This window comes from Pogona vitticeps, chromosome 4, assembly GCF_051106095.1.
Source record: "Pogona vitticeps strain Pit_001003342236 chromosome 4, PviZW2.1, whole genome shotgun sequence".
Taxonomy (NCBI): domain Eukaryota; kingdom Metazoa; phylum Chordata; class Lepidosauria; order Squamata; family Agamidae; genus Pogona; species Pogona vitticeps.
Window position 1 is genome coordinate 75886895 of NC_135786.1, and position 25305 is coordinate 75912199.

The window sequence follows — 25305 nt, forward strand, 5'->3', positions numbered from 1 at the left end:
AAGTATGCCTGGTCAGAATCTTGAAACGTATTAGAGCAAGAGGTGTAAGTTTTGTTTAGGTTTCAGGTTATACCTAGGGCTCTTAGAATAAACAGAGTTGTAATGGCTGAGTCATTTTTGAAATTAGAAAACTGAGTTTTTTGTTCAGGTTTTCTCTGTTTTAAGCAGAATGCAAAACTTGCTTATTAAGCAGGTAACTGTGACGTTTGCCCCTTTGTGGCCCCTGTTTGTCTCCCCAAAACAGAGAGCTCACAAAGGCAAACAAAAAAAAAGACACCTTTCCACACACTGCCACCAGTTGATTTCTTTATCAACGTACTTAGGAAATACAAAGGTCCATTCATCGCTGTCTTTTGAATAAAACAGGTTTATTGATTACAGATGTTTCTATAATAATTCATAACTATCTTCTTCAGGTTCATCAAGCATCAATAACAATCTTCTATATTATCTTACAGGTTACTATTCACTCCTCAGACTAATCACTCCTCAGATTTCCCAAACTAACTCTCTCCCTCTCTCTCCCTTCAAACTCAGATCCAGACTGTCAACTAACTTCTCCTCTGTGACTTCGCCTTTTAACTTCTCTAGTGGCCCCACCTCTCAACCACATCAGCATTAAACATGAACAATGCATGACTTATTTAACATAATAAGGGTGAACGCCACATTATTCTTTCCAGACCATAACTTGGAAGTGATTTGATGGTACCTAATTATCATTATTTGCTGGAAATATTACTGTTACACGTACTGGCTCTTCTCCCAGGAGGTACCTGGCTGGGGAGTCAGAAGCTAGGAGTTTGATTTCCCTCTTTGCCTTGGGCAAGCTGCACAATCCTAGGGTCCACCCTGAAGAAGGGAATGCCACACTGTGTATGACTACTGTACTGTAGTCTAGTATTTTCAGCAAAGCTAATCTAAAATCTATATTGTGTTATTTTTCCAATCACTTTATAAAATTATAAGAGATTATATTGACTTGCCCAATAAGGCCCAGATTGGACTCCAGGCATATTTTAATTCCTTCTGCTTTTCTAATAATAAATGTTAAACGAAATGTTTTTATTCCTCTTTTAAGAAATACATAAAGCATGTTATATACATAAGAAATACATAAAGCATTTCGAGAATCCTCCAGGCATCACAGGCATGGTTCTTGAGGCTGGCGTCTTCTGGGAACTGTATTCTGCAAAAGTAACTTTTCCAGCCTTTGATTTGGACTCACTAAGAGGCTGCAATGAGGTGGCTCAAAATAAATCCTAAAGCGTACACAAATCAACATATTGTGCCAAGTGCTCAGCTGGGAGTCTGTAGAGCAATGAATTCAGAGAGGCTAGGAGGTAGCTAGTATCAAAGAGATGAATGTTATTAGAATTACTTAGAGGGGAAAATATGGTTACAAGGTGAAACTGAGGAAAATACATATTCCCTACCATTAGCCCATTTTCTCTCACACAATTTATTTGACAATACATGCCTCAATAATCAGAGTTGCAACTTAAGCCAGTGTTTAGTTAAGGAGTGCAACTTTTGTCATTTGAGGGCATACCTCTTCTGAACCCTGCAAAACTGCTACTCTAATATGACTCTAAGGCAGATTAAACTGCAGGGGGAAAATGCAAAAGTAGAAGAAGAAACAAGAAGAAAGAATTCAGAGAAGGGCTCGTAAAGCTGGTGTCCACCTGTTCCTACTTTCTCATGGAGGGCTGCTGAGAGGCTAGGATCAAGCCAGATGAGGTGCAGCCCCGTTGATTGTTCTGGTTGAATATTTATTACAAGGTAGCCAAGCAGACTGGAAGTTAATCTTGGCACCAAATAACTTCCAACCATTTGGCTATGCTGTCTTTGTGGTATGATTGGTGCAGAAGTAACAGGATCTGTTCAGGAGCAGAAGCACTGCATTTACTGTATTTCCATATTCCATTTCCAACTCAAGTCTGTGTTAGTGTTACTCTGAATATGGATAGTACATAAAGTGCAGCTATGTGCTAATAGGTTTTCTGGTGCAATCATAATTAAATTTGAAGTTTAATTTAAACGTTCGTAAAACTTTAAAAGGCAATGTCACCCTGATGACATACCCCCTGTGCTAAATTGAACTGTTATGGTGGGGGGGAAGACATATTTCAGTAATATTTTGAAATGTCTGCACATTTATTGATGGCTTTGCAAATTTTAAAAAGGAGATTTTTCATTACTATAAGGTATGTATGTATGTGTGCATATATTTATTTATTTAGCTTTATACTGCTTCCATTAGTGCTGAGGCGCTACTCTGTGAAGTTTACAATAAATAAAATATCAGAGATAAAAATGACACACTAAAGACAATAAGAACAGATAAGCAAATAACTGTAAAAATAACAAGAAAAACAGATGGTGCCAGCCAAAGTGCTCAAAACAAAATCGCATGAAGAATGGGTGGTCAACTAGGGTTAGCGTGGAAAACCTCCCTGAACAGCCATGTCTTCAGTCACTTCCTAAATATCCACAGGGAGGGAACTAGGTGAAGTTGCTCCAGAAGCTGGTTCCACAAGGTTGGAGCCACCGCAAAGAAGGCCCTACCTCTGGGCCTCCCTTGGGGTGGTGACCTGGTGGAGCCTCACCCGTGATGATCTAGTGGGTCAGGGAGATTACTTTGGGGAAAGACAATCCAATATGTAATCTGGGCCCAAACCATGGACATCTTTATACATAAGTATCAAAACCTTGAGCCTGATCCAAGATGCAATGGGTAACCAGTAGGGTCTAGCCACAACTAGGTGATATGATCAAATTTACTCACACCAACAACCAGTCTGACTGCCGCATTCTGGACCCACTGTAGTCTCTGGATCAGGCTGAAGGGAAGCACCATGTAGAGAGCATTGCAGTAGTTGATTTGGGAGATGACCAAGGCTGGAAGATGAAGGCTGGAAGATGACTATAATGAATTCTTGTCCTCTACATGCTAATTTAGAGCACCAATCTTTTTTTAAATGGTGGTGATATAAATTGGGGCACAGTCTCACTGACCGGTCACTTGAATTTCTGTGGTGCAGCCCACAGTTTGGAAAAGTAACTTCTTTTGGATTATGGTTCCCAGAATCCCTCACACACTATAGCCAGTGGCTGTGCTGACTGAGAGGTGCCTCGACTTACGAACATCCCTACTTACGACCATTTCGAGTTAAGACCAGCTCCGGCCGCAAAATTTTGCTTCTACTTGCGACCGGAGCTTCCACTTACGAACAGAAAAAGGCAGGGGAAAAAGGTAGGAAATTCAAATTTCTAACTGTAGGTGGCAACGAGGCTGCTTCTTTGTAGCTGTTTCGCCCCAACAGTTAGAGTGTGTGCATCAGAGGAGGCTTGGGGCTGCCTCTTTCTGCTTCTGAGAGTGTGTGCGTGTGTTTGCAGGGAGGCTTCGGGCTGCCTGGTAAGGTGCTGTTTTCTGCTTTTTAAAAACTGTTCTGGGTGTTTTTGCAGCGTGGTTTTGAGCTGGGAGGGGTTATGTTTCTGTGCTGTGATGGGTCTTGAGGGGTTTGCTTGTTTTTGTCCCCCCCATTTCCGATGGGTCTTGGCGGGGTTGTTGCTTTTTGGAGTTTTTTCCCCCATTTCCGATTGGTCTTGGGGGGTTGTTTGTTTTTTGGGCTTTACCCTATTTCTGATGGGTCTTGGGGGGTTGTTTGTTTGTTTACTTCTCCCCCCCATTTCCAATGGGTCTTGGGAGGTTTGGTTGCTTTTCAAGGTGTTTCCCATTTCCAATTGGTCTTGGGGGGTTAGTTTGTGGTTTTTTTTAGCTTTTTTTGTCCCCATTTCTGATGGGTCTTGGGGGATTTGGTTGCTTTTGGGGGGGTTCCCCATTTCCAATGGGTCCTGCATGCTTCCCTTGCTTTTTCCTTTGTTTTCTTTGCATTTCTAACCTGCCCCCTTTGTTCTCTGTGCAATTCTGATCTGCTTCATTTGTTTTCTGTGCATTTCCAATGGGTCTTGCACACTTGATTGCTTCCCCCCCCCCCCTTTGGCCAGAAGGGATTAATCGTGTTTCGAAGGAGTCTTGCAGTGGTTTTGTATGTGTGTGATTTTTTTCTTCAGCCAGAACGGATTAATTGCATTTCAATACATTCCTATGGGGAATGGTGCTTCGGCTTACGACTATTTCGAGTTACATCCATCTTCTGGATTGGATTATGGTCCTAAGTCGAGGCACTACTGTACTGGGAATTGTAAAAAAGACTATTCCAAGTGCTGGTGCAGCCTAGACTCAATCTTCCCTTCCCTTTTATAATCCTGCCCTCTGCTTTCCTCTCCCTCACCTGTTGTGTGCCACACATGAAGTCACTGCGGCAGATAAGGAATGGTGTGGATCATTTCCTTCAGTGTCTGTGAAAAGAATTGGTGGGAAGAGCTTCAGATGTGTGTTTCCTGCTCTTACAGATCATTGTAAGATACTCAAAAATGTTACAAAGAAGCAATGCCAACTAGGGTATAAGTCTCTAAAAGGTTGTCATATATGCCTCCCATCTATACACATTTATTTGGAAGTCAGACCTTCTGTATGCAGCAGAACTTTATTTTCAAATAAATGCATGTTGTTTGGGGCCATATAGTTGCATATGTTTAATTAAATATTATATATTATTTTTCTAAATTAGGAGCTGAACTCCAACTATCATTGCTGTATAATGAAAACTACAACAACTCTCCTCCAAGTGTTACTTTCAACACCATACCTTTCCATCCCAATGGTAAGGATGTTATTGAGGGAAATGTCCTTCCAATAGTGATTGATCAGCACCAGAAGGTGATCACTTTTGCCATTAGATTTCAGGAAGTGCTGATACTTCTGAGTCTGTTTCAGCAGCTGCACTTCATTCAGTCATTACAACCAGTATCATCTTACTAGTTCCAGCAAAGAGTAGACCTACTGAATCAACTGCTGAACTGTGAATCAATACATATAAGTTCCATTGACTCAATGGATCTCCTCTAGTTAGGACTTGCAATAAAATATTGGCTGTGTGATTGCCTAAAATTGTAAGAGAATGGTTTACCCAAGCCACATAGCAAAATTCATAAATGAACTATTCTGACCAGTTCCAGTCATTGCATAAACCTTGACTTTCAAGAACAGTCAACTGCCAGTGGAACATGCACTGTACTCACATGGCTTGAATGTATATACCTACCTTCATCTTGATATCTTAATATTCAAAGGGCATTCTCCAATTTAATATAGTTTTCATATTTTTATGTATGTTATATTCCAGTAATTTTCTTGAGTTTCCTTCATCCTGCAATCTTGGAAAGGGCAGTTCTACACCTACTCTTTCAAATACCCTCTCTGGGTTTTAAAGATTTAAATATTTATTGTTAAAAAATCCTTTTTAAGATCTTGTACATGATTGTGCCCCTTCACGGATTGCTGCCTTGTCGTGGCGAAGGGGCTTGAGTAATTCAGAAAAGCTATGGGCTATGCCATGCAGGGACACCCAAGACTTCCAACACCTTCTAGAACTGACACTAAAGAAAGATATTCCTCTCATCATCGGGGATTATAATGCTAAAGTAGGGAATTAAGAGATAAAAGGAACAACAGGTAACCTTGGCCTTGGAGTTCAAAACGAAGCAGGGCAAAGGCTGATAAGAGTTTTGAAAAGAGAACAAGCTGGTCATCACAAACACTCTTTTCCAACAACACAAGAGGCGACTTTATATATGGAAATCACCAAATGGGCAATACCGAAATCAGCCAAAGATGGAGAAGCTCTATACAGTCAGCAAAAACAAGACCTGGAGCTAATTGTGGCTCAAACATTTTGTGCAAAGAGGGACATGATAAAGGACAAAAATGGTAGGGACCTTACAGAAGCAGAAGGCATCAAGAAGAGGTGGCAAGAATACACAGAGGAATTATACTAGAAAGATCTGGATGTCCCGGACAACCCAGATAGTATGGTTGCTGACCTTGAGCCAGACATCCTGGAGAGCTAAGTCAAGTGGGCCTTAGAAAGCACGGCTAACAGCAAGGCCAGTGGAGGTGATGGCATTCCAGTTGAACTACTTAAAATCTTAAAAGATGATGCTGTTAAGGGGCTACACTCAATATGCCAGCGAGTTTGAAAAATTCAGCAGTGGCCAGAGGACTGGAGAAGATCAGTCTACATCCCAATCCCAAAGAAGGGCAGTGCCAAAGAATGCTCCAACTACCATACAATTGCACTCGTTTCACACGCTAGCAAGGTTATGCTCAAAATCCTCCAAGGTAGGCTTCAGCAGTATGTGGATCAAGAACTCCCACAAGTATAAGCTGGATTTCGAAGGGGCAGAGGAACTAGGGACCAAATTGCTAACATGCGCTGGATTATGGAGAAAGCCAGAGAGTTCTAGAAAATCATCTACTTCTGCTTCATTGACTACGCAAAAGCCTTTAACTGTGTAGACCACAACAAACTATGGCAAGTTCTTAAAGAAATGGGAGTGCCTGACCACCTTATCTATCTCTTGAGAATACTATATGTGGGACAGGAAGCAACAGTTAGAATTTGATATGGAACAACTGATTGGTTCAAAATTGGAAAAGGAGTACAACAAGGCTGTATATTGTCTCCCTGCTTATTTAACTTATATGCAGAATACATCATTCAAAAGACAGGAGAGCCTGGCATGCTCTGGTCCATGGGGTCACAAAGAGTCGGACACGACTTAACGACTAAACAACAACAAAAGATTATTGTGATGGTTCAACTTTGGACAGTTTTCAAAGAAGCTAATTATCTGAACCCATTTCAATCTGACCTCCGCCTTAAATTGAACATTGAACTACTGAACCTATTGGATTACCTTTGTTAGAAAGACAGAGAGGTGAAATCCAGTTAAATCCAATTCATTGCTCTCTCAGTACAGGATTGACTCTTTGTTTGGTCAAGAGAACAAGCTGGTCATCACAAACACTCTTTGGGTTGGTTCTTGGTGGCACTGTGGTATGTTGGTTCAACTCCTATCTGTAGAACTCATTTCAGAAAGTGAAAGCCAAAGCAGGCTTCTCAAGTCCTGAAACTGTACAGTTGCTGAACTGCTGTCTGGACGCAGTAATGCACTGGGTAAGGGCAAATATATTAAAGTTGAATCCCAAGAAGAAGACAGCCTTGTGGTTGTGTCTAGAAATTGACTGTGCAGTCCTTGATGAGGATTTACTCCACAGAAAAGAACAGGTGTGCAGTTGGGGGTATTGTTTCTTTCACTTCTACCCTTGATTATGATCTGATACAAGCTTGTCAGGAACAGTTTCTTATTAGTACCAGCACCAATCCTATGAAATTTCCTTGCTAGAGGGACCTTCTTAGCTAAATGGTCTGTCTTCATAAGTTCCCAGTTAAAAACCTGGCTCTGTGGGAGTCATGGTGTTGTTTTTGCCTTTATTTTTTAAAGTAGTTTATGATTATTTTATGGTTGTTTATGAGCTTCTACTGAAATTATTAAAGCTATTAGATTATTTTTATTTTATGTTTCTGCTCTTGTCTACTATTTTGTTTTTTAAATATAATACATTTATCATTTCCAAAATTTTGTTTGGAGCTGTTTTGACTTTTTCCACTATGAGCAGAGTACAATTTAAGAAATAAACTAAAAATAAGTAACTTTTTATATACTGCAGCTACATCTTGAGATCTTTGTAAACCACTGTTTTGTTGCTTCATTACACAGAATAAAATATGTTCTAACCTGTATAACAAAAGGTTTATAAAGATTGAACGATTTGATTAGCATGTAGGTATGCAAACCTCCATTTTGACACTTTTATCTCCTCTCCAAGTGGATCCACGATCTGGGAGACCTTGTGTGGATTTTCTTGATGATCCTACCAAGTGGGACAAGAAGTTAACAATGACTAGCATTCTGCTAAGTATCCAGGTAAAAAAAAGAATTGTGCAGGCAATAATTTTCTATCTCAAAGAATAAGGAAATTAGCATTAGTTCTGCATATACAAGAACAGAATTCTATCAGCTAATAAGGTTAATTACTCCTATGGAATTTTTACTTGTTTTTATTTCCCATATCACAAACTGCTTTTGAAGCTCTCTTCGAGGTCAAATTAAATGTTGCAGGAAATATATATTCCCATTTATTAAGGTTTGCTCTCCCATATTGGGGTTTTCTCAGCAAATAACATCATTGTGTGCCTTCCAATAATCTGTCAGTTCACAGGACTAAAGCAAAGCATACTAAATATAGGATTTGAAAGAAAAAAACAAAATTACATTCTATAGCAAGCAAATTCATTTTGCCACTTCAAAAAGCACTTCTAAAAAACTTTCTAAATATATTGTCTAGTTTGTCCCACCTCTTTCAGTACTATGCAATCAGTCTTCACAGACAGAACATGGAAACCAACATTATAAGCCATCTATTTCAGATGAGAGGGGAGAAATATTATATTACTTTAAATACCTTATAATGGGAGTTTCATACAATCCTGTTTCTCTTACACTGTTCTTCAACTAAGCTATGTAATAATGCAAATTAATTCCTTATGTCTTATTATGTTAATGTACTTACCATGCACCTTATTGGCCTGTTCTGATAACCTTTATGACAACACTGTTTTCATAGTCTATTAAATACTTGCAGAAATAGATTCTAAAAGCAATAACGGCAGTAACAATGTTTAATGTGGGCAGCATTTGTAGGAGCACTTCAGATAACTGCTAATGGCAAAGGCTGGTGAGATGCTCTGTTTTTTTTTTCCATAACTATTCTTCAGAATCAGCAACTGAGTCCCTCACTGCTCTACTGTGCCAGGATATCTTTGCAAGGGACCATCATATACAGATTTAACCCCATGATTAATTTTTCCATTATGAGTAACAGGGTCCACCATGGCAAAAAGGTACCTACATTTCTTTGAAATGTGACAGAAAGTGGTAGATGAGTACAGCAAGCAGGGTGCAGAGTATCTCTGCTGTGCCAGAGATATGCAGTGCTTGAGATTACTATATGGCACCCTGAAGTCCAGTACTGTACTCTTTTGCCAGGTTATGAAGCACTCAAGGATGAATGCATATACACTGTGTGCACTTGGAGCAAGAATAAACGTGTGTGGTGGGGCCTCCGTTGTTCGCTTTATCCAGAGACTGAGAGGTGGGAAGCAGTTCCCTGTGCATTAGTTCAATAGCAGAGAGAGAAAGAATGCAGTGGAAGTTGACTCACTAGGGCAGATAGGGCAGTGCCCTCATGTTCAAGATACTTTTTCTCGTTCTATAGTGCAGAGGAGTAAATATGATAGCTCCCTGGACTAATGTAAGAGAATATTTCCCAATCCGGTTAGATGTTAAATGTTCAGGAGTTGTACTGCGGTGCCATTGAGGGAGGAAAGGAACACAACAGAATTATTAGTCAGCTTCAACCTGTTGTTGACTTTTGCTTCGCCTTCTATTGGCCACCCCTACTAATCCCAGTGAACACTAGTGCCAATTAAAGGAGTAAACTGGTCTGGCTCCCATCTCCCACCCCTGCCACTCAGCCATGACACCCTGTTGGCAGGGGGAGGCAAATGAAAAGAACAGGATGGAAGGAGGAGAGATATAGGTTGGTGTGGCGTTCACTCCTCGTGCCCCTGCCTGACTCCAGACACGGAGCACAAAATTACAAACAAATACTCCTTTTTGCCCCGCTGCCACCAGTTGATCACTAAATCAACATTACTTATGAAAGGATGAAGATGCAGGTCCAAACTTCACTATCTTTTAAATAAAACATTTTATTGATTAAAGATGTTTGGTTATTAATCATAGGTAACTTTTACAGATTTATTTATCATCAATCTCAACCTTCTATTTGTTATACAGTTCTTATTCACTCTTCACTCTAATCACACCTCAGATATCCCAAATTCCACACCCTATCACCCCCTCCACTCTGACTTTCTCTCACTCCCTGACTGACTGTTCACTCTCTGACTCCGCCTCTTTATTACATATCTCTCGGCTCCGCCTCTTAGCAACATTAGCCTGCAACATGACTACTTAATATAAATATAGTGAACGCTACAGTTGGCTACACTTTATTTGTATGCATGCATAGAGGAAGATTTGTACCCTGTCTCATTCCAGAGTTGTCCAACAAAGCCATCTGAAGTAAGTGTGCAACTAATTTTATGTGCCTAAACCCAGTTTTATTTTCTAGTTGATTCTGCTGCTGTATAAAGCTTTATAAACTGTTACGTACATCTGTCTTCACACAGGTTTTGCTGTCTAATCCAGTTTTGCATAATGCAGTGAACTTGGAGGCAGCTAAAATGCTGCAGAACAATTATTCCCTGTATAGAAAAAGAGTTATACAGTGTGTCAGAACTAGCCAGCACCTAGAAGGTAATAAACTTCCATGCTTTATGCTATTAGTCATAAATATATTCTTTGAGCACCACAGGGAGTTTTAGAAGAAACCATTTAAATCGCTTTAAAAAAAAAACCCTACTACTTTACACAGGGCAGTAAATTTTAATTAGTGTGATTGGCAGTGTAACTTGAGTATGGGCACTGTAGACAAATCTCTGATCTCACAAAGCACATTTGCCAGGCAATGTTCAGAGGTGATGCAAAGGTCATGAGCTGGAAAATGAGACAAGAGGAACACTGATGTTAGAAAAAGTTAGGGTTATTACACCAGTGATTGCTTCAGATGCCATTTTATTCCATAGCATTACCTACACTGAGAAAATATGCATGTAGAAAAAATTGGGATGAATCCAAAAAGCAAAGTACTTTACATTGTGGTTTGAGCCTAAATAAATATTGGCACCATTTTGACATTGTTTTGGAGTGTATTCTGCACGTTCCATGTATTTTGATCTCATCTGAGGAGATCAGAACAGCAGCTGAATTAGAACTTGGAAAAGGAACCACTTTCATCCAAGCTGTGGCCTGAATTGCATCCCCTAGGAATAAGGATAATTCCAGACCTTACACATCAACTGTGTCTTCCTGTAGCAAAGCCGTGTATGAACATTCCTCCTCAGCAGCAAAGCCATCTTGCTTAACTCAAGTAGGGGTTCTTCTGTACTTGTCTGCTCTCCTGCTAAGGATCAGAGCAGTCAGGCTCTGAGAATCTGACATGTGCCTAGCTTACATAGACTTCTGTTGTTCCTTTTTGTGAACTCTTGCTTTTCTTGTGAGCAGAGATTGTAGGAAAATCATGTTCATTTTCAATTATGTCATTGGTCTATTTGAGACTGAGGGCAAAAGCTTAGGGGCCTGCAACATGTTTAATTTCTTACAAATGTGGTTTCTCAGGGTAGGAGATATGAAAAAGAACTCTAGCTGACATTGATGGGACTTACCTTTTAAAGCTGTGATGCTCAGGACTGATGATGTGAACACTGAGCCAGGGTAGAGCTGTATTGTTACTAGTCTCAAAATCACTTCAGAGCTAGATCATAATGTTCATTTTCTCTGTGTGTCAAGTGAATTGGCGACTTTCACCTAATTAGAACTAGTTCTAATCCTCACTGAGCCTTCGCCATTGTCTTTGGGGTGGTGCTAAATGTGATTTGTGTCCTCCTAGCAGGTTTTCCATTGATAACTGGTTGACCAACATGTGAACAAAATGTAATAGACAAGACTTGATCTGATTCTGCAAGGCTCCTCCTGTGCTCTTGTATTCTTGACTTGTGAGATACCTGACACCCTCAGACACAAATATAGGCTCAGATGAGTTTTTTGCTACATTAACTATTTTCTAACTGTCCAACGTGATTGGAGTGACCATGGCAGTATGTCAGCAAGCTATTATGATGGTACAGATTGTAGCAGTTCAACTCCATCTTACGTACACTTCATAGTTTTCTGTTTAGAAAATTATTATGTCCAGTCAGTCTTCGTTATAGGACCCAAGGCACTGATGTCCTTTTGTTGTCTAGTAAGTAGTAGGTTCTAACCAGACATTTGAACTTGATCTTAGTGTATGATTTGAGTGGCATGAAATGATTCTACTATCCAGCACAACATTAAGGATAAGAAAAAAGTACCGCTTAAAACGTTCCTCTCTTTTGTAGCTTTTGCCAGGAATCTCGAAAAATCGCCATTTAAGGGCCCATCTGATGAAAGTTGGCCTCCTAGCCAAACAAGGTAATAAACTATTGTTAAGTTTAGATGAGCCACAAGGAACTGCGAACAGTACAGCTATCCAAGTTCTGGTAGCTACATGCCAATTCCATTTATACATATTTTTAAAATGCCAGTAATTATTTATTTTGAAAAGTATTATGCCACCCTTCTGTAAACATCTCCAGAGGAATAAGCCATAAAATGACAGGGGAAAAAAAAGAATGTTGCAACATAAAATAACAAAACAAACAAAATATCAAAACAAACCACAAATATTGATCAGAATTGGTAAATATCACAATAAATATTGATTTGTATCACATGTTGAAATGGCAGGCAAATAAGAAGTCATTAGTATGGCACTGAAATTGACGTCAGAGTTGGCACTGACCAAACCATTTGGAAACCCTGGGATACAATGATGAGAAAGACTTTTTCTCCCTGGTCACAACCTTTTAGGAGGGAGGCGCTTTGTTTTTCTATTTTTCATGCACTGGTCTCTTTGTTTAACATGCAAAGGACCACTTCTGTTGGGTGATTCTGAGTCATTTTCCTCCACTTGTGTTTTCTGGAGCTGGTCCAAAAAATCCCTAAAGTACCCATAATACTACCTCTGATGATCCTTGCAGAGTTTAGTTAGAGTCTAGAGATATTTCAGATACCTGTGTTTCGAGCTGTTATGGGGTTTACAGATAGTTACCAGAATGCTAAGTTGTAGGTAGAAATAAACATGTGACATAACTGTTTGAGAACTGGCAGTCAGTGATCTTTAACAACCCAAGCAGCTGCATTTTGTCATGTTTGAAGTTTACATAGAATCTTCAAAAGGAAACAAGTGAAAAAGTTGAATAAACCACACATTCCTATATATATAAAACATGTATACACATATAACTACAGACAACTATTCCCCTTTTCCAAAAAAATGAACAGGGTAAGTATAGTATATCTCAGTATTGATATAATTCTCAATAGTTCCATCTATATTATGATCACAGTACTTTGGTCATCAATGGGAGTAATATCCAAAAACATGATCACCCTGTACTTTTCCCCACACAGAAATTACTATGTTGGTATAATTAGTTTACACTAGCTGAACTGCTCCTATAAATCATGAGGTTTTAAAAAGATGCAGAAGAAGCTCCTTTTATCAATGCACTGTAAGTCTGGTTTTGGGAATCCACAACTATCTACAGGGCCCCTAGCACAGCTATCCTGTATTACAGATTCTGAAGATATGGCTTATATACTCCGGGGGTCAAGTTATGTTAAGGAAGTATTAGGCAGGATGTTGTCTGAGAGACCAAAATCTTCAGAAGTGAGGAAGAGGTGATAACTCTGCATTTAGTGGGTGAAGAAAGATTGCTTCTCCTTTTAAGAAATAGTTGTAAATGAAGGCACCAGTATAAAGCTTTTGACAAGCAGCTGCTGACATTTTATAGTGCAGCAGAAGGAAATAAATTGGAGAGAGCAAGACAAGGAACATCATATGAACCAAAAATATTGATGGTTAATGTGCACAAGATTTCTGTCATTTCATAAAATCATACATTACTACGTTTCTTCAACTCACTGATGCCTTCTGAAGCAAGCCCAGGTGGTTCGATTAGTGTGAGATCATGTATATATATATATGTATGTATGTATGTATGTATGTATGTATGTATACGTATATGTATATGTATATGTATGTATATATATGTGTGTGTGTGTGTGTATATATATATGTATATATGTGTGTGTGTGTGTATATATGTATGTGTGTGTGTGTGTGTGTGTGTGTGTATATATATATATATGTACAGTGGTGCCTCGCATAGCGAGGTTAATCCGTTCCGGATTAACCTTCGCTATGCGAAAACATCGCTAAACGGGACTAAAAAAGCCATAGAAACGCATTGAACTTTGTTCAATGCGTTCCTATGGCTTGAAAACTCATCGTTAAGCGATGTTTCTTCCATAGCGCTGCCATTTTCGCGCCCTCGGTAAGCGAGGGCAGGGCGCGAAAATGCGGCGCGGACCTTCCGGCGGCCATTTTGGAACCGCCGATCAGCTGTTCTCCCCCGCTTCGTTTTGCGAAGATCGCTAAGCGAATCGCTTAGCGATCATCGCAAAGCGAAAAATCGCCATAGGGGCCATCGCTGAGCAAACGCTCCAGCAATGGCCCGGACCCCCTCGCTATGCGAATTCATCGCATAGCGAAGCACTCGCTAAGTGAGGCACCACTGTATGTGTGTGTGTGTGTGTGTGTGTGTGTGTGTGTGTGTGTGTGTGTGTGTGTGTGTGTGTATATATATATATATATATATAAACAGTTTTTACGTAATAGAACACAATTCAGCAAGATGGAGCAAACAGTGGGGAGAACAAGAAAGGAAAGGATCAGGAATTGGCTGTAGGGAAGGCCTGCCAAAACATCCATGTTTTTAATTGATTTTTAAAGATACCCAGCAAGGGAGCCATGCGAATCTCCGGAGGTAGGTTGTTCCAGAAGCGAGGAGCCACCGCCGAGAAGGCCCGATTTCCTTCCGGGCCTCCCTCGGCATCAGGCTCCTCAGCCTGACCTCCTGGCTCGCATGAGTGACACAGGTAGAACTTGGTTCTAATTAATTACTTAATTAGTTTGATTCAGCTTTAAGCCTTTTTTGACTACATTGAGTTCAGTATGAAGCCCCGAGAGCCCTAAGGATTTGATGTGGAAAAAGTGCAAGCTTTCACATAGATTTCACCATACACACACCTTTTGACCTTTTGCTGTTGTTATAAAAGATGGCCATTGCTCCTTGGAATCATGTATCTTTTCTTGTAGAAATCATCACAAGAGGCAAGACCATGCTTGTCTTAAGTGTGTTTTGTTCTAGAGTTCTGAAGCTCTATTAAAAGAGAAAGGTATAGCGTGGTCTGCATAACACTAATTCTACAGGCAAAAAGGTCATTTTTGGTTCCTCAGTGGCACTGGAAAGGAATACAGAGGTGGAAATCAAGTGCTTTATTTTCTAAGTGTGATTGTTTTCACAGATGAGATCACAGTGAAATAAAATAATACTAAGGCTGTTCACAAGTGTTGCCACATTTAAATTTTTTTTAAAAAAAATATTAAATCCACTACAATTATGGAAAAGTCTGTCTCCCTTGGCCTGATTCATCACAAGCTTTGTGTTTTGCATGAAGATGCTTTTTAATATTTATTTTAACATAAAATTTCATTTTATTATCAGTAAGTCACAGCCACTTTTAATGAAGAAATCCTTTACTTTTGGCATGGTTATTTTATAAAGCTAACTAGTTTAAGGTTGGTGGGGTTTTTTTTTTTTAAGTAACTGATTCTTAGAACAATTTGGAAAGAATCACTCTCAAACTGGAAATATGCAGGCAGGACTCACAAGCTTCTTTAAACTCATACTGCCTTCATTTGTGTGGAAGATGAATAGAGAATAATACAGCCGTTTAACTTCTCTCTCTTTTTCATTTTGCTACTTTGTAAAACATTTTACAGGAAAAGCTGTGTCAAATAACTAATTGCATAATCCCCCTTCAAAACTCATCCTTTGTTCCAAATGTATGTTTTCAGAAAGATTACAACCATATCATATGAAGATTATTATTTGACATGGTTTAAAATTGCCACATCAAAAGCCGCTGAAGATTTTAAAGCCCCAGGTAAGCTGATGCTTTTGGTTTAGTAAAATTAAACATAGCAAGACTGATTTTGATCTTGTGCTAGGTTTGAATAAGTGAAGGGCTCATTCTCATGACCTCATAAGTAAGTCAGACCATACAGACTTCCAAGGAGGGCTGCCTTCCACTGAGGAAGTTACTGAACAAAGGCTTCCTCATGACTCTGTGGCATTTCGGTAGGTCTTAGTGAAGGTATTATCATTCTGTGGCTTTGGTTTTTTCCCCCCTTATGAATGAACACCACCATCTTTCATTTCATTTCATTTTAAAAAGTTGGTTTTAAGTATCAGATGTGTGTCAGTCACTGATACTTTGCACCCAAATTCTTGAAAAGTTTTGTACATGACCGCTAGCAAAAACATTGTGTGTGGCATTGGTATACATAGTAGAATGACTGGAAATCAGCACAAATGAACTGAAAACTGTTAGTGCCATGAGCTAAGAATGGTATGAACGTGGATGCTGCCACTTTCTTCCTCTTACCAGTAAGGGGAGAGGGTATAAATAGCACATAACACAATAAATCATGATTGATATAAATAATATTATTTCCACTTATTACATCAGTAACTGGGCATGTTTCTATGTCTGAAATCAGACATCCGTCTACCAAATTGGAAACGTTCAGGTTTTTTTAGTGTAGTAACTTTATTTCAGTGTTAACTAAATTTCCTCAAGATAGTGAACTAAATAAAGTTTTATTATAACCAGAAACATATATTAAAAATAGACTGGACTGGAACTGAAAGGACCTTGAAATTGGTGAGGGCTGAATGAGGCACTCTTTCAAACTCAAAATCAGACTTCAAAGGAATGTTGTGCTTAAGTCTGGAGGACACCATAGCACGATAGGTTGCATAGGCCCAAGGGTGACAGAACTCTTCCTACATGACACTCACGCACTTTCATTAGTTAAAGATTTTCCGCTTCTAATCAGGGTTGTCTTGAATGTTCCTCCTGTAGAGAACAAACGCACACATACATCGCATTCTGAGTGCCTGATGTATAGTTTCCTCAAGGAAGAATTTCTGCTCAGTGTGAGATAGGATCTGGATCATGCTATTAACATGGCGGAACTCATCACTAAGCCCCCCTTCCACATGCAAAGCATGTGCTCCACTAATGAGCTATGGCCTCTCTCCAGAGACTTACACAAAGACAATAAAGAAGCAACCACAAAGTCAGCATATAAGATGATGCCAGGTGAATCTGTGCTGAACACATTAGGAATTTGAAACATTTTTTATAATTTGAATGTACAGTGTGAAAATTATCTTGAAGGAGATCTGAAGTAAATTGGCATGCAAACCTGTTGGAGATTAACCAGGCATCAATCATGCCTCTAAGGTGATGAACACTGTTTTTTAATTTCCACTAAACAATTCTCAGTGAAGAAATGTTGGCTGAAGAAAAGATAAATCTGGGAGCAATTCTGGAAGTATCCTAATATTCTCCTAATGTTATGCTTAGATATCCAGTGTTTCTTTTCCCATAAACGAGAAAGCTAATGTTGCACAGTAGTCAAAGTCAGATAAAAACCATAGAAGGTTACATCCCTGAAATTAATGCATATAGCAGTATATAGCTTGTGAGCATAGAGTTCAATATCTAAAGTACTAGGTTCACTGTCTTAAAGGTTTAATTGTCTATTGAAAATAATAATCAAAGCAGCTTACATGAAATGGATTATCAATAGAGATGGCCACTTCATATTCATATTAGAAAAAAAGCCCAGTGCCCCGGCTGGTGTCAGTTCCCATCCCCCACATCTGGAACCAGCCGACCCATTTACCAAGCTCCGCATGTCACAGAAGTCTACCTTCAGTGCTGGTGCACCAATCTGGGAAAGAACCAGGCTGGCCATCATCACCTCCCTCCACAGCCGACCACTCATTAGCTGAGTGGGGAGAATGCACCACGATGGTTGGCTGCTTAAGGAGGCGGCAATGGTTGGCCAGGCTCATTCCCAGATTGATGCACTGGCTCTGAAGGCGGATCCCTGCACTGCGCAGACCCAGCAAGTGGGCTAGCCAGTTCTGAGCATAGGAGATGGGAATCAGATCTACCTGCAGTGCCAGACTTTGTTTCTAATATAAATACGAAGCACCCACCTACAATTATCAATATTAAACTTTAAAAATAGCAAGATCGTACGATCCTATAAATGTAAAAATTAGGGAGACAAAATGGTTTGAAAACTGAATTAAAATATCAGCAATAAAATAATGAACCTTGGAAGGCACTAAAGAATAAAAACCCTCTGAGAGTAAATAGATTATTTCAATCTGTCTTCTGAACGATGAAAGGATTGATCCCTCCTTACTTACCAAGGAAGGCAATTCTACAAATACAGACCAAGCCCTGAGAAAGCTTATCCCCTGAATGCCAACCCTCTCTGTCCAGAGGCTCTCAGAGTAGGCCTCTTAAAAGCTACTTTGTATGCTAAGATTCTTACATATCCATGTCTATGGTATTTTCATTGTTTATTTGAAAAGGTTCTTTAATTTTGAGACCATGTGGAAAGATAAAAATAGTACTCAGGCTTATTGTTCTATTTATCAAAAATGTTGACAATCATTCTCATATGTCAGTTATATGCAATTATCCTTTCAGTGTTTGAAGACCCAGACTTCATAGGAAATCGCTATGAATGGATGGCAATGAATGTAGGCAAAGGAGAATGGGATGAAAATATGTAAGTATCTTATGATAATTACAAACATTCACACTTAGGAGCAGTGACTCAGGCAACATAGCAAATTGTAATGCTTTTATATTGAAACGTGTTACTTCTACGCTTGGAGAGTTAAGCTGCAGGGTGAAATCACACAGAGATTCAAATAAAATCAAATGAAATTCATGGTGCATAACGAAGTCTTAGTCTGCATCAAGTACAATTTACACAGGATGCATACATATTTAAATAGGCTTTACCTTTCTTTTTGATATTTAAGGGCCAGAATCTTATTGATGTTCACATAAAGTCTGTATAATTTGTTGTGGCTAATGATGGAGTGTGTTTTGGACACATACCTGGTCACACATTTGATTGTATAACTGAGAAGTAGCCTATCACCTCATCAATTAATTGTACTTAGCCATAGGTAAAGGTTCCCCTTGACAATGAGTCCAGTCGTGTCTGACTCTAGAGAACGGTGCTCATCCCCGTCTCTAAGCTGTAGAGCCAGCGTTTGTCCATAGACAGTTTCTGTAATCATGTGGCCAAAGCAACTAGACACAGAACACGGTTACCTTCCCACCATGGTGGTACCTATTTATATACTTGTATTGGCATGCTTTTGAACTGCTAGGCTGGCAGGAGCTGGAACAAGTGACGGGAGCTCACTCCATCTCATGGATTCAATTTTACAAAGGCTGGTCTTCTGACCTCGCAGCACAGAGGCTTCTGCGGTTTAACCTGCAGCGCCACCACATCCCACGTACTTAGACATAGCATGTTACAGAAACTTTAGATGGACACCAATAGAATTCCAGACATGGTTTCATAGCTTTTCCAAAGAGTAAGTAGCATTTCCTGGCTATTAGAGGCAGGAGTTCTAAAAAGTTTTAAATTACGATTTATAGACTACACATATGTCTGGAATAGATTATAATATATTAGGATTTGAACACCAAGTCACTAACAGGTGTTTTCTGGATTGGAATATAAAAGAGGATTAAGCAAAGCCTTTTAGTCCTATCCCTAGTTCATGTGACCAGTTGGACTGTAAATGGAGGACGCTCTTAATTTTGAGGGGCAGTGGAACACTCACTGAAATGGAGCAAGATGGGCATCAAGATGAGTAATATTAAAAAATCAAAGTGGAAAGAAACAGCTGGCGAAGGTTAGAGAACTCAAAAGTTTGCACATTTTCAAATTGCCCAAATAAGGCTGTTGCCCACCTGTGGATTTTGACACTGTTCTCAAGAACCATAGCAGTTATATTTGTTTTGGTATGAAAATATTTTAAAATATTTAAGTTAAAGTGGAAAAGATAATTAAAATAAAAGTTTTAGTAGTATTTGAGAGAATTCTCTCGACAGTTTCTTGTACACATGGGAGTGATGTCTCTGTTCTAGATCTAAAGCCCTCTGTTCTTACTTGATGTGTTTGCTTATGTGTGGTGGGGGATAAGCCTGAATTTCCAGGTGGCATTCTGCAGTTCACATAGGACATGCAGTAAGGCTCCTGATGCATAAATATTTTGAACCCGGATACAACAAGAAGGCTGATAATTGCTGCACTGATTTTGAACTGAGCTACCATTCTGCCTTCCTTCTTTGAATAACATCTTGATAATCCTAGATTCCAACCTGGATACCTCTCTCTATCTGCCCTACATCCATCGGTAAAATGTTCAGTAAAGATGATTAGAGACAGTATTCTTGCACTTGACATTTATGCAATACATATGGACCCTGGCTGTGGAAAGGCCTCCCTTTAGTTTAAAGCCAGTATTACAGTTAAGGTGCCAGGCTGTTCTGTTTTGCCCAGACATTTTAAGATGGACTATTCATCTTATTGTATTGCTGTCTTTCAGTTCTTTGATGGTTGTGTTTCATCAAATCATTGTAAATTTGTGTTTATATGACTATTAATAGTCATACTAGTTCTACACTACACTGCTATATAGAGAGATTAAGGGTGGTTTATGAATTCTTTGAACAAATACATGAATAATAAATTAGCTATAGTGTAGCAGAATATAAATTCTAAATTTAAAAATGACGTTTTTAAGGTGCTACACTCAATATGCCAGAAAGTTTGGAAAACTCAGCAGTGGCCAGAGGATTGGAAAAGATCAGTCTACATCCCAATCCCAAAGAAGGGCAGTGCCAAAAAATGCTCCAACTACCATACAATTGCACTCATTTCACACGCTAGCAAGGTTATGCTCAAAATCCTCCAAGGCAGGCTTCAGCAGTATGTGGACCGAGAACCCCCTGAAGTACAAGCTGGATTTCGAAGGGGCAGAGGAACTAGAGACAAAATTGCTAACATGCGCTGGATTATGGAGAAAGCCAGAGAGTTCCAGAAAAACATCTACTTCTGCTTCATTGACTATGCAAAAACCTTTGACTATGTGGACCACAGCAAACTATGGCAAGTCCTTAAAGAAATGGGACTGCCTGATCACCTTATCTACCTCCTGAGAAATTTATATGTGGGACAGGAAGCAACAGTTAGAACTGCATATGGAACAACTGATTGGTTCAAAATCGGGAAAGGAGTGCAACAAGGCTGTATATTGTCCCCCTACTTATTTAACTTATATGCAGAATACAGTGGTGCCCTGCATGACGATGATAATCCATTCCATAGAAATCGCTGTCTTGTGAAAACATCGTCTTGCGGAAACCGTTCCCGTTTAATGCATTCCAATGGGGAAAAATCATCATTTTGCAAAGATCACCCATAGGGAAGCCATTTTGCGAAGCGCCAATCAGCTGTTAAAATGGCTGCCCTGTGAAGCATCGGTCCGGAAAACACCCGTTTTGCGAAGCGCCAATCAATGCCAAAATCGTCGTCTTGCGAGAAACAGTTTGCGAGGCATGGACTGAAATACCATCCAGCGAAAATAACCCATTGCAAACACTCTAGCAATCACAAAACCTCATCATCATGTGGATTCGTCATTTTGCGAGATCATTGTCTAGCGGGGCACCACTGTACATCATGCAAAAGGCCGGACTGGAGGAATGCCAAGCCGGAATCAAGATTGCTGGAAGAAATATCAACAACCTCCGATACGCAGATGATGCCACTCTGATGGCAGAAAGTGAAGAGGAATTAAAGAATCTCTTAATGAGGGAGAAAGAGGAGAGTGCAAAAATGGTCTGAAGCTGAACATCAAAAAAACGAAGATCACGGCCACTGAAAAACCTAGACAGCATCTTAAAAAGCAGAGACATGACTTTGCGGACAATAGTCCACATAGTCAAAGCTATGGTTTTTCCAGTAGCGATGTATGGAAGTGAGAGCTGGACCATAAAGAAAGCTAGGCTAACCGCCGAAGAATTGATGCTTTTGAATTGTGGTGCTGGAGGAGACTCTTGAGAGTCCCCTGGACTGTAAGGAGAACAAACCTATTGAGCCTTCAACAAATCTTCAGAAACCAACATATGAAGTTGACTTGTTTGAAACTGGTTGTAGTTAGTGCTGCTAAACAAAAGCTGTCATATTAGATCTCATGACACCTGTCAAATCAGGTAATACAGACAGCACTTCAGCTCATCAAATTTCCATAGAATTTCATACCTGAACCAACTGAGTTGCAAACAAAACCTATGTTTGCATTATGATGACCAATCACAAAACAAAGCAAGCTAATTTGCAGAATATTGGCGGTGACAAGGCTTGTGCTATGACAAGCAGATATCTTTCAGGAATTCCTGCTTCTTATGATCTGCTGTTTAACTCCTGCTTCTTATGATCTGCTGTTTAACTGTACAGCTGATGTCCTCTTCCCAGTCACGCTGGAGATCAGTGAATCTGGGCTCAATCCTATTCTTATTGGTCTCATAAAACCATGATTTAATGAAATGTGGTCATTTTGTCTATACAGAGAGGCTGAAGGAAGCTAAACATCTCAGTGGCTTAAGCATCTGGCTGCAGAGCCAAAAGTTGGAAGTTCAGTTCCCCACTGTGCCTCCTCGACAGGGGCTGGACTTGATGATCTATAGGATCCCTTCCAGCTCTGCAGTTCTAAGATTATATGATGAAGACTTGACTGCCAATGTATCACAGTGAATCTCAACATAGTAACTCGCTCACCTAGCCAATATTTATTTTATCATTTGGTTTTCTGAATTGGAGATAGGCATTAGGCAGAACAGATAGAGGGGGAAGGAGGATATTTTTCTCATCCTGACCATGACGAATTTGTGTGGAGACTTGCTTGAAGAATAGAAGAGAGGGCGTGTATACCTATATCTCTAACCTTAGAATAAATAGCCACTCAGTTTGAAAATAATGCTAAAGATTTTCCTCCATGAAACAATCTGTTTTATATTACTTGCCATATGTATTTAATTCACATTTAAACATACTAAAAACATTGCAACTAATTATTTCATATGTACATTCACATACATATATTGTGCAGAAAAGCACTTCACCTGGTAGTTCATCAAAACCCTGCAAAGAATTAATTTGGAGTTTAAGCTGAGTGAAGACAAACTGTGGACTAATTGAGTTTATTTTTCTTTCTGAAGAAACTCCTATACTTTAGGGTTAATTTTTCTTTGACACGACTTCCTTGTTTTATTTTCCTTAACAGAAGTCCTTTGTTTTCTGTATTTGATAATTGCTTCATTATGTAGTTCCACAGCATCCTACGTGACCCAGGAAAATATTCCAAAAAACAAGAAAAGTCCCTTTTGACCCATCTGTCCATGTTTACACATGGACTGTAGCAAGAACAGGCTGGGGTTGTTTGAGAAAGCAGCCTTTGCTGTGAATCAGTACAGCTTTTTCATGTTAATTTCATAAGAGCATGAAAGGAAATTGCTGTGATCCCACCCCCAAATCGAAGGTATCTTGAGTGAAATGACCAACTTTCACTGCCATCTGGTGGTAGGATTCAGTCAACTTAAAATATATGAAAGCTATATTGTTAAAATTACTTATTTTTACATGTTGCTTGATTTGGGCAGCAAAGGACTGATTCCCCACACATTCTGTATAATGATAAAGGTTGTATCAATTCATGTTATTTGGTTTTGCTTGTTCCCAGAAGGGTTTGCTCTGCCTATGAAGCAGGGTAAGGCCACCATGGTGGTGAGGGGAGACTGGATGAGGGCAAAGAGTAATAACTGAATGGTACAGCAAGGCTTTTAAAGTGTTATCTTAATAAGAAAATGCCATTTTTACTCTGCTTCAAGCAGCAGATCTATTTACACAAACACTGTTTACCATGGGCTTGGATTATCATCGGTATTTTTAACTAAGCGGTAAAAAGTCATAATGCAGCAAAGATTTGTAAGCAACCCAAGTTCAGGATGAAACATGAAAATACATATTTCTGATTTCATATTGCACATGCATTGGTTGCTCCTTAAGAGAGAGAGGATCAGTCCAATATATTGTGGATTCCTTTTTGCTTGTTCAGAAGCTACGTAGGAATAAATGCATGACTTTTACAAGGATCAGGCATCAATGTGCTGATTACTGATTATATTATGAATAGAATTCTGTTGGTAATGGCTGTTGTCGCATCTCCATTGGCATATATCTCAGCCATGAATCGCTGTAGGTTAAGAAGTCAGCATAGGCACTTGCTATTGCCCACGAATTACATGGTTCAGCATACAACTGCATGTCTGAAATGTGTGCTGATTGAATTATTTTAATCTGAATTCCATCCAGTGTGAAATATGACTGTTGTTGGTGTTTAGTCGTTAAGATCTGTCCAACTCTTTGTGACCCCATAAACCAGAGCATATCAAGCCCTCCTGTCTTCCACTGCCGGAGTTGGGTCAAATTCATGTTGGTAGCTTCGATGACACTGTCCAACCATCTCATCCTCTGTCATCGTCTTCTTCTCTTGCCCTCACACTTTCCCAACATCAGAGTCTTTTCCAGGGAATCTTCTCTTCTTATAAGATGGCCAAAGTATTGGAGCCTCAGCTTTAAGCCCCAGCTCTTTCCAATGGGGCTTGCTCTGTTGTTTATTTTTGCTTATTTCTTTTCTTAAGCTCCAGCTCCTTCCGATGGGGCTTGCTCTATTATTAGTTTTTGCTTATTTTCTTTTTTTTAAAGCCCCAGCTCCTTCCAATGGGGCTTGATCTGTTGTGTATTTTGGGTTTTGTTTTTTTCTTTAAGCCCCAGCTCTTTCCAATGGGGCTTGCTCTGTTGTTTATTTTTGCTTATATTCTTTTATAAGCCCCAGCTCCTTCCAGTGGGGGCTTGCTCTGTTGTTTATTTTATTATTATTATTATTATTATTATTATTTAAGCCACAGCTCCTTCCGACGGGCTTGCTCTGCTGTTTATTTTTGGGGTTTTCTTCAAGTCCCAGCACCTTCCGGTGGGGCTTGCTATGTGTTTTGTTTGTTTTCTGGTATTTTTTTGGGGGGGGTGGATTGGATTAATTGCGTTCCAATGCATTTCTATGGGAAATGGTGCTCGACTTACGACCATTTCGAGTTACATCAATTTTCTGGAATGGATTATGGTCATAAGTCAAGGCACCACTGTAGTAGAGATGATCTGAATTGAATTCACCCATTCCCATCCATTTTAGTTCACTGACACCCAGGATGTCAATGTTTATTCTTGCCATCTCCTGTTTGGCAACATCAAGCTTACCAAGGTTCATAGATCTTACATTCCAAGTTCCTATGTGGTATTTTTCTTAGCAGCATCGGACTTTCCTTTCACTTCCAGGCGCATCCGCAGCTGAGCGTCCTTTCGGCTTTGGCCCAACCACTTCATTAGCTCTGGAGCTCCTTGTACTTGTCCTCTGTTCTTCCTCAGTAGCATGTTAGACGTCCTCCAACCTGATGGGCTCATCTTCCAGCATCATATTCTTTAGC

General features: G+C 39.6%; 1 protein-coding gene across 3 annotated transcripts in view; it reads left to right on the forward strand.

The window, feature by feature from the left end:
* Positions 1–25305, forward strand: part of UBE2U (ubiquitin conjugating enzyme E2 U) — a 37176-nt gene that overhangs the window by 2228 nt on the left and 9643 nt on the right. For all 3 annotated transcript variants that reach the window (XM_020813772.3, XM_072997749.2, XM_072997748.2), the window contains exons 4-9: positions 4638–4730; positions 7799–7896; positions 10227–10353; positions 12036–12108; positions 15662–15750; positions 18382–18463. In XM_020813772.3, the coding sequence (XP_020669431.3) occupies positions 4638–4730; positions 7799–7896; positions 10227–10353; positions 12036–12108; positions 15662–15750; positions 18382–18463 (562 nt within the window). The remainder of the gene's footprint in view (positions 1–4637; positions 4731–7798; positions 7897–10226; positions 10354–12035; positions 12109–15661; positions 15751–18381; positions 18464–25305) is intronic.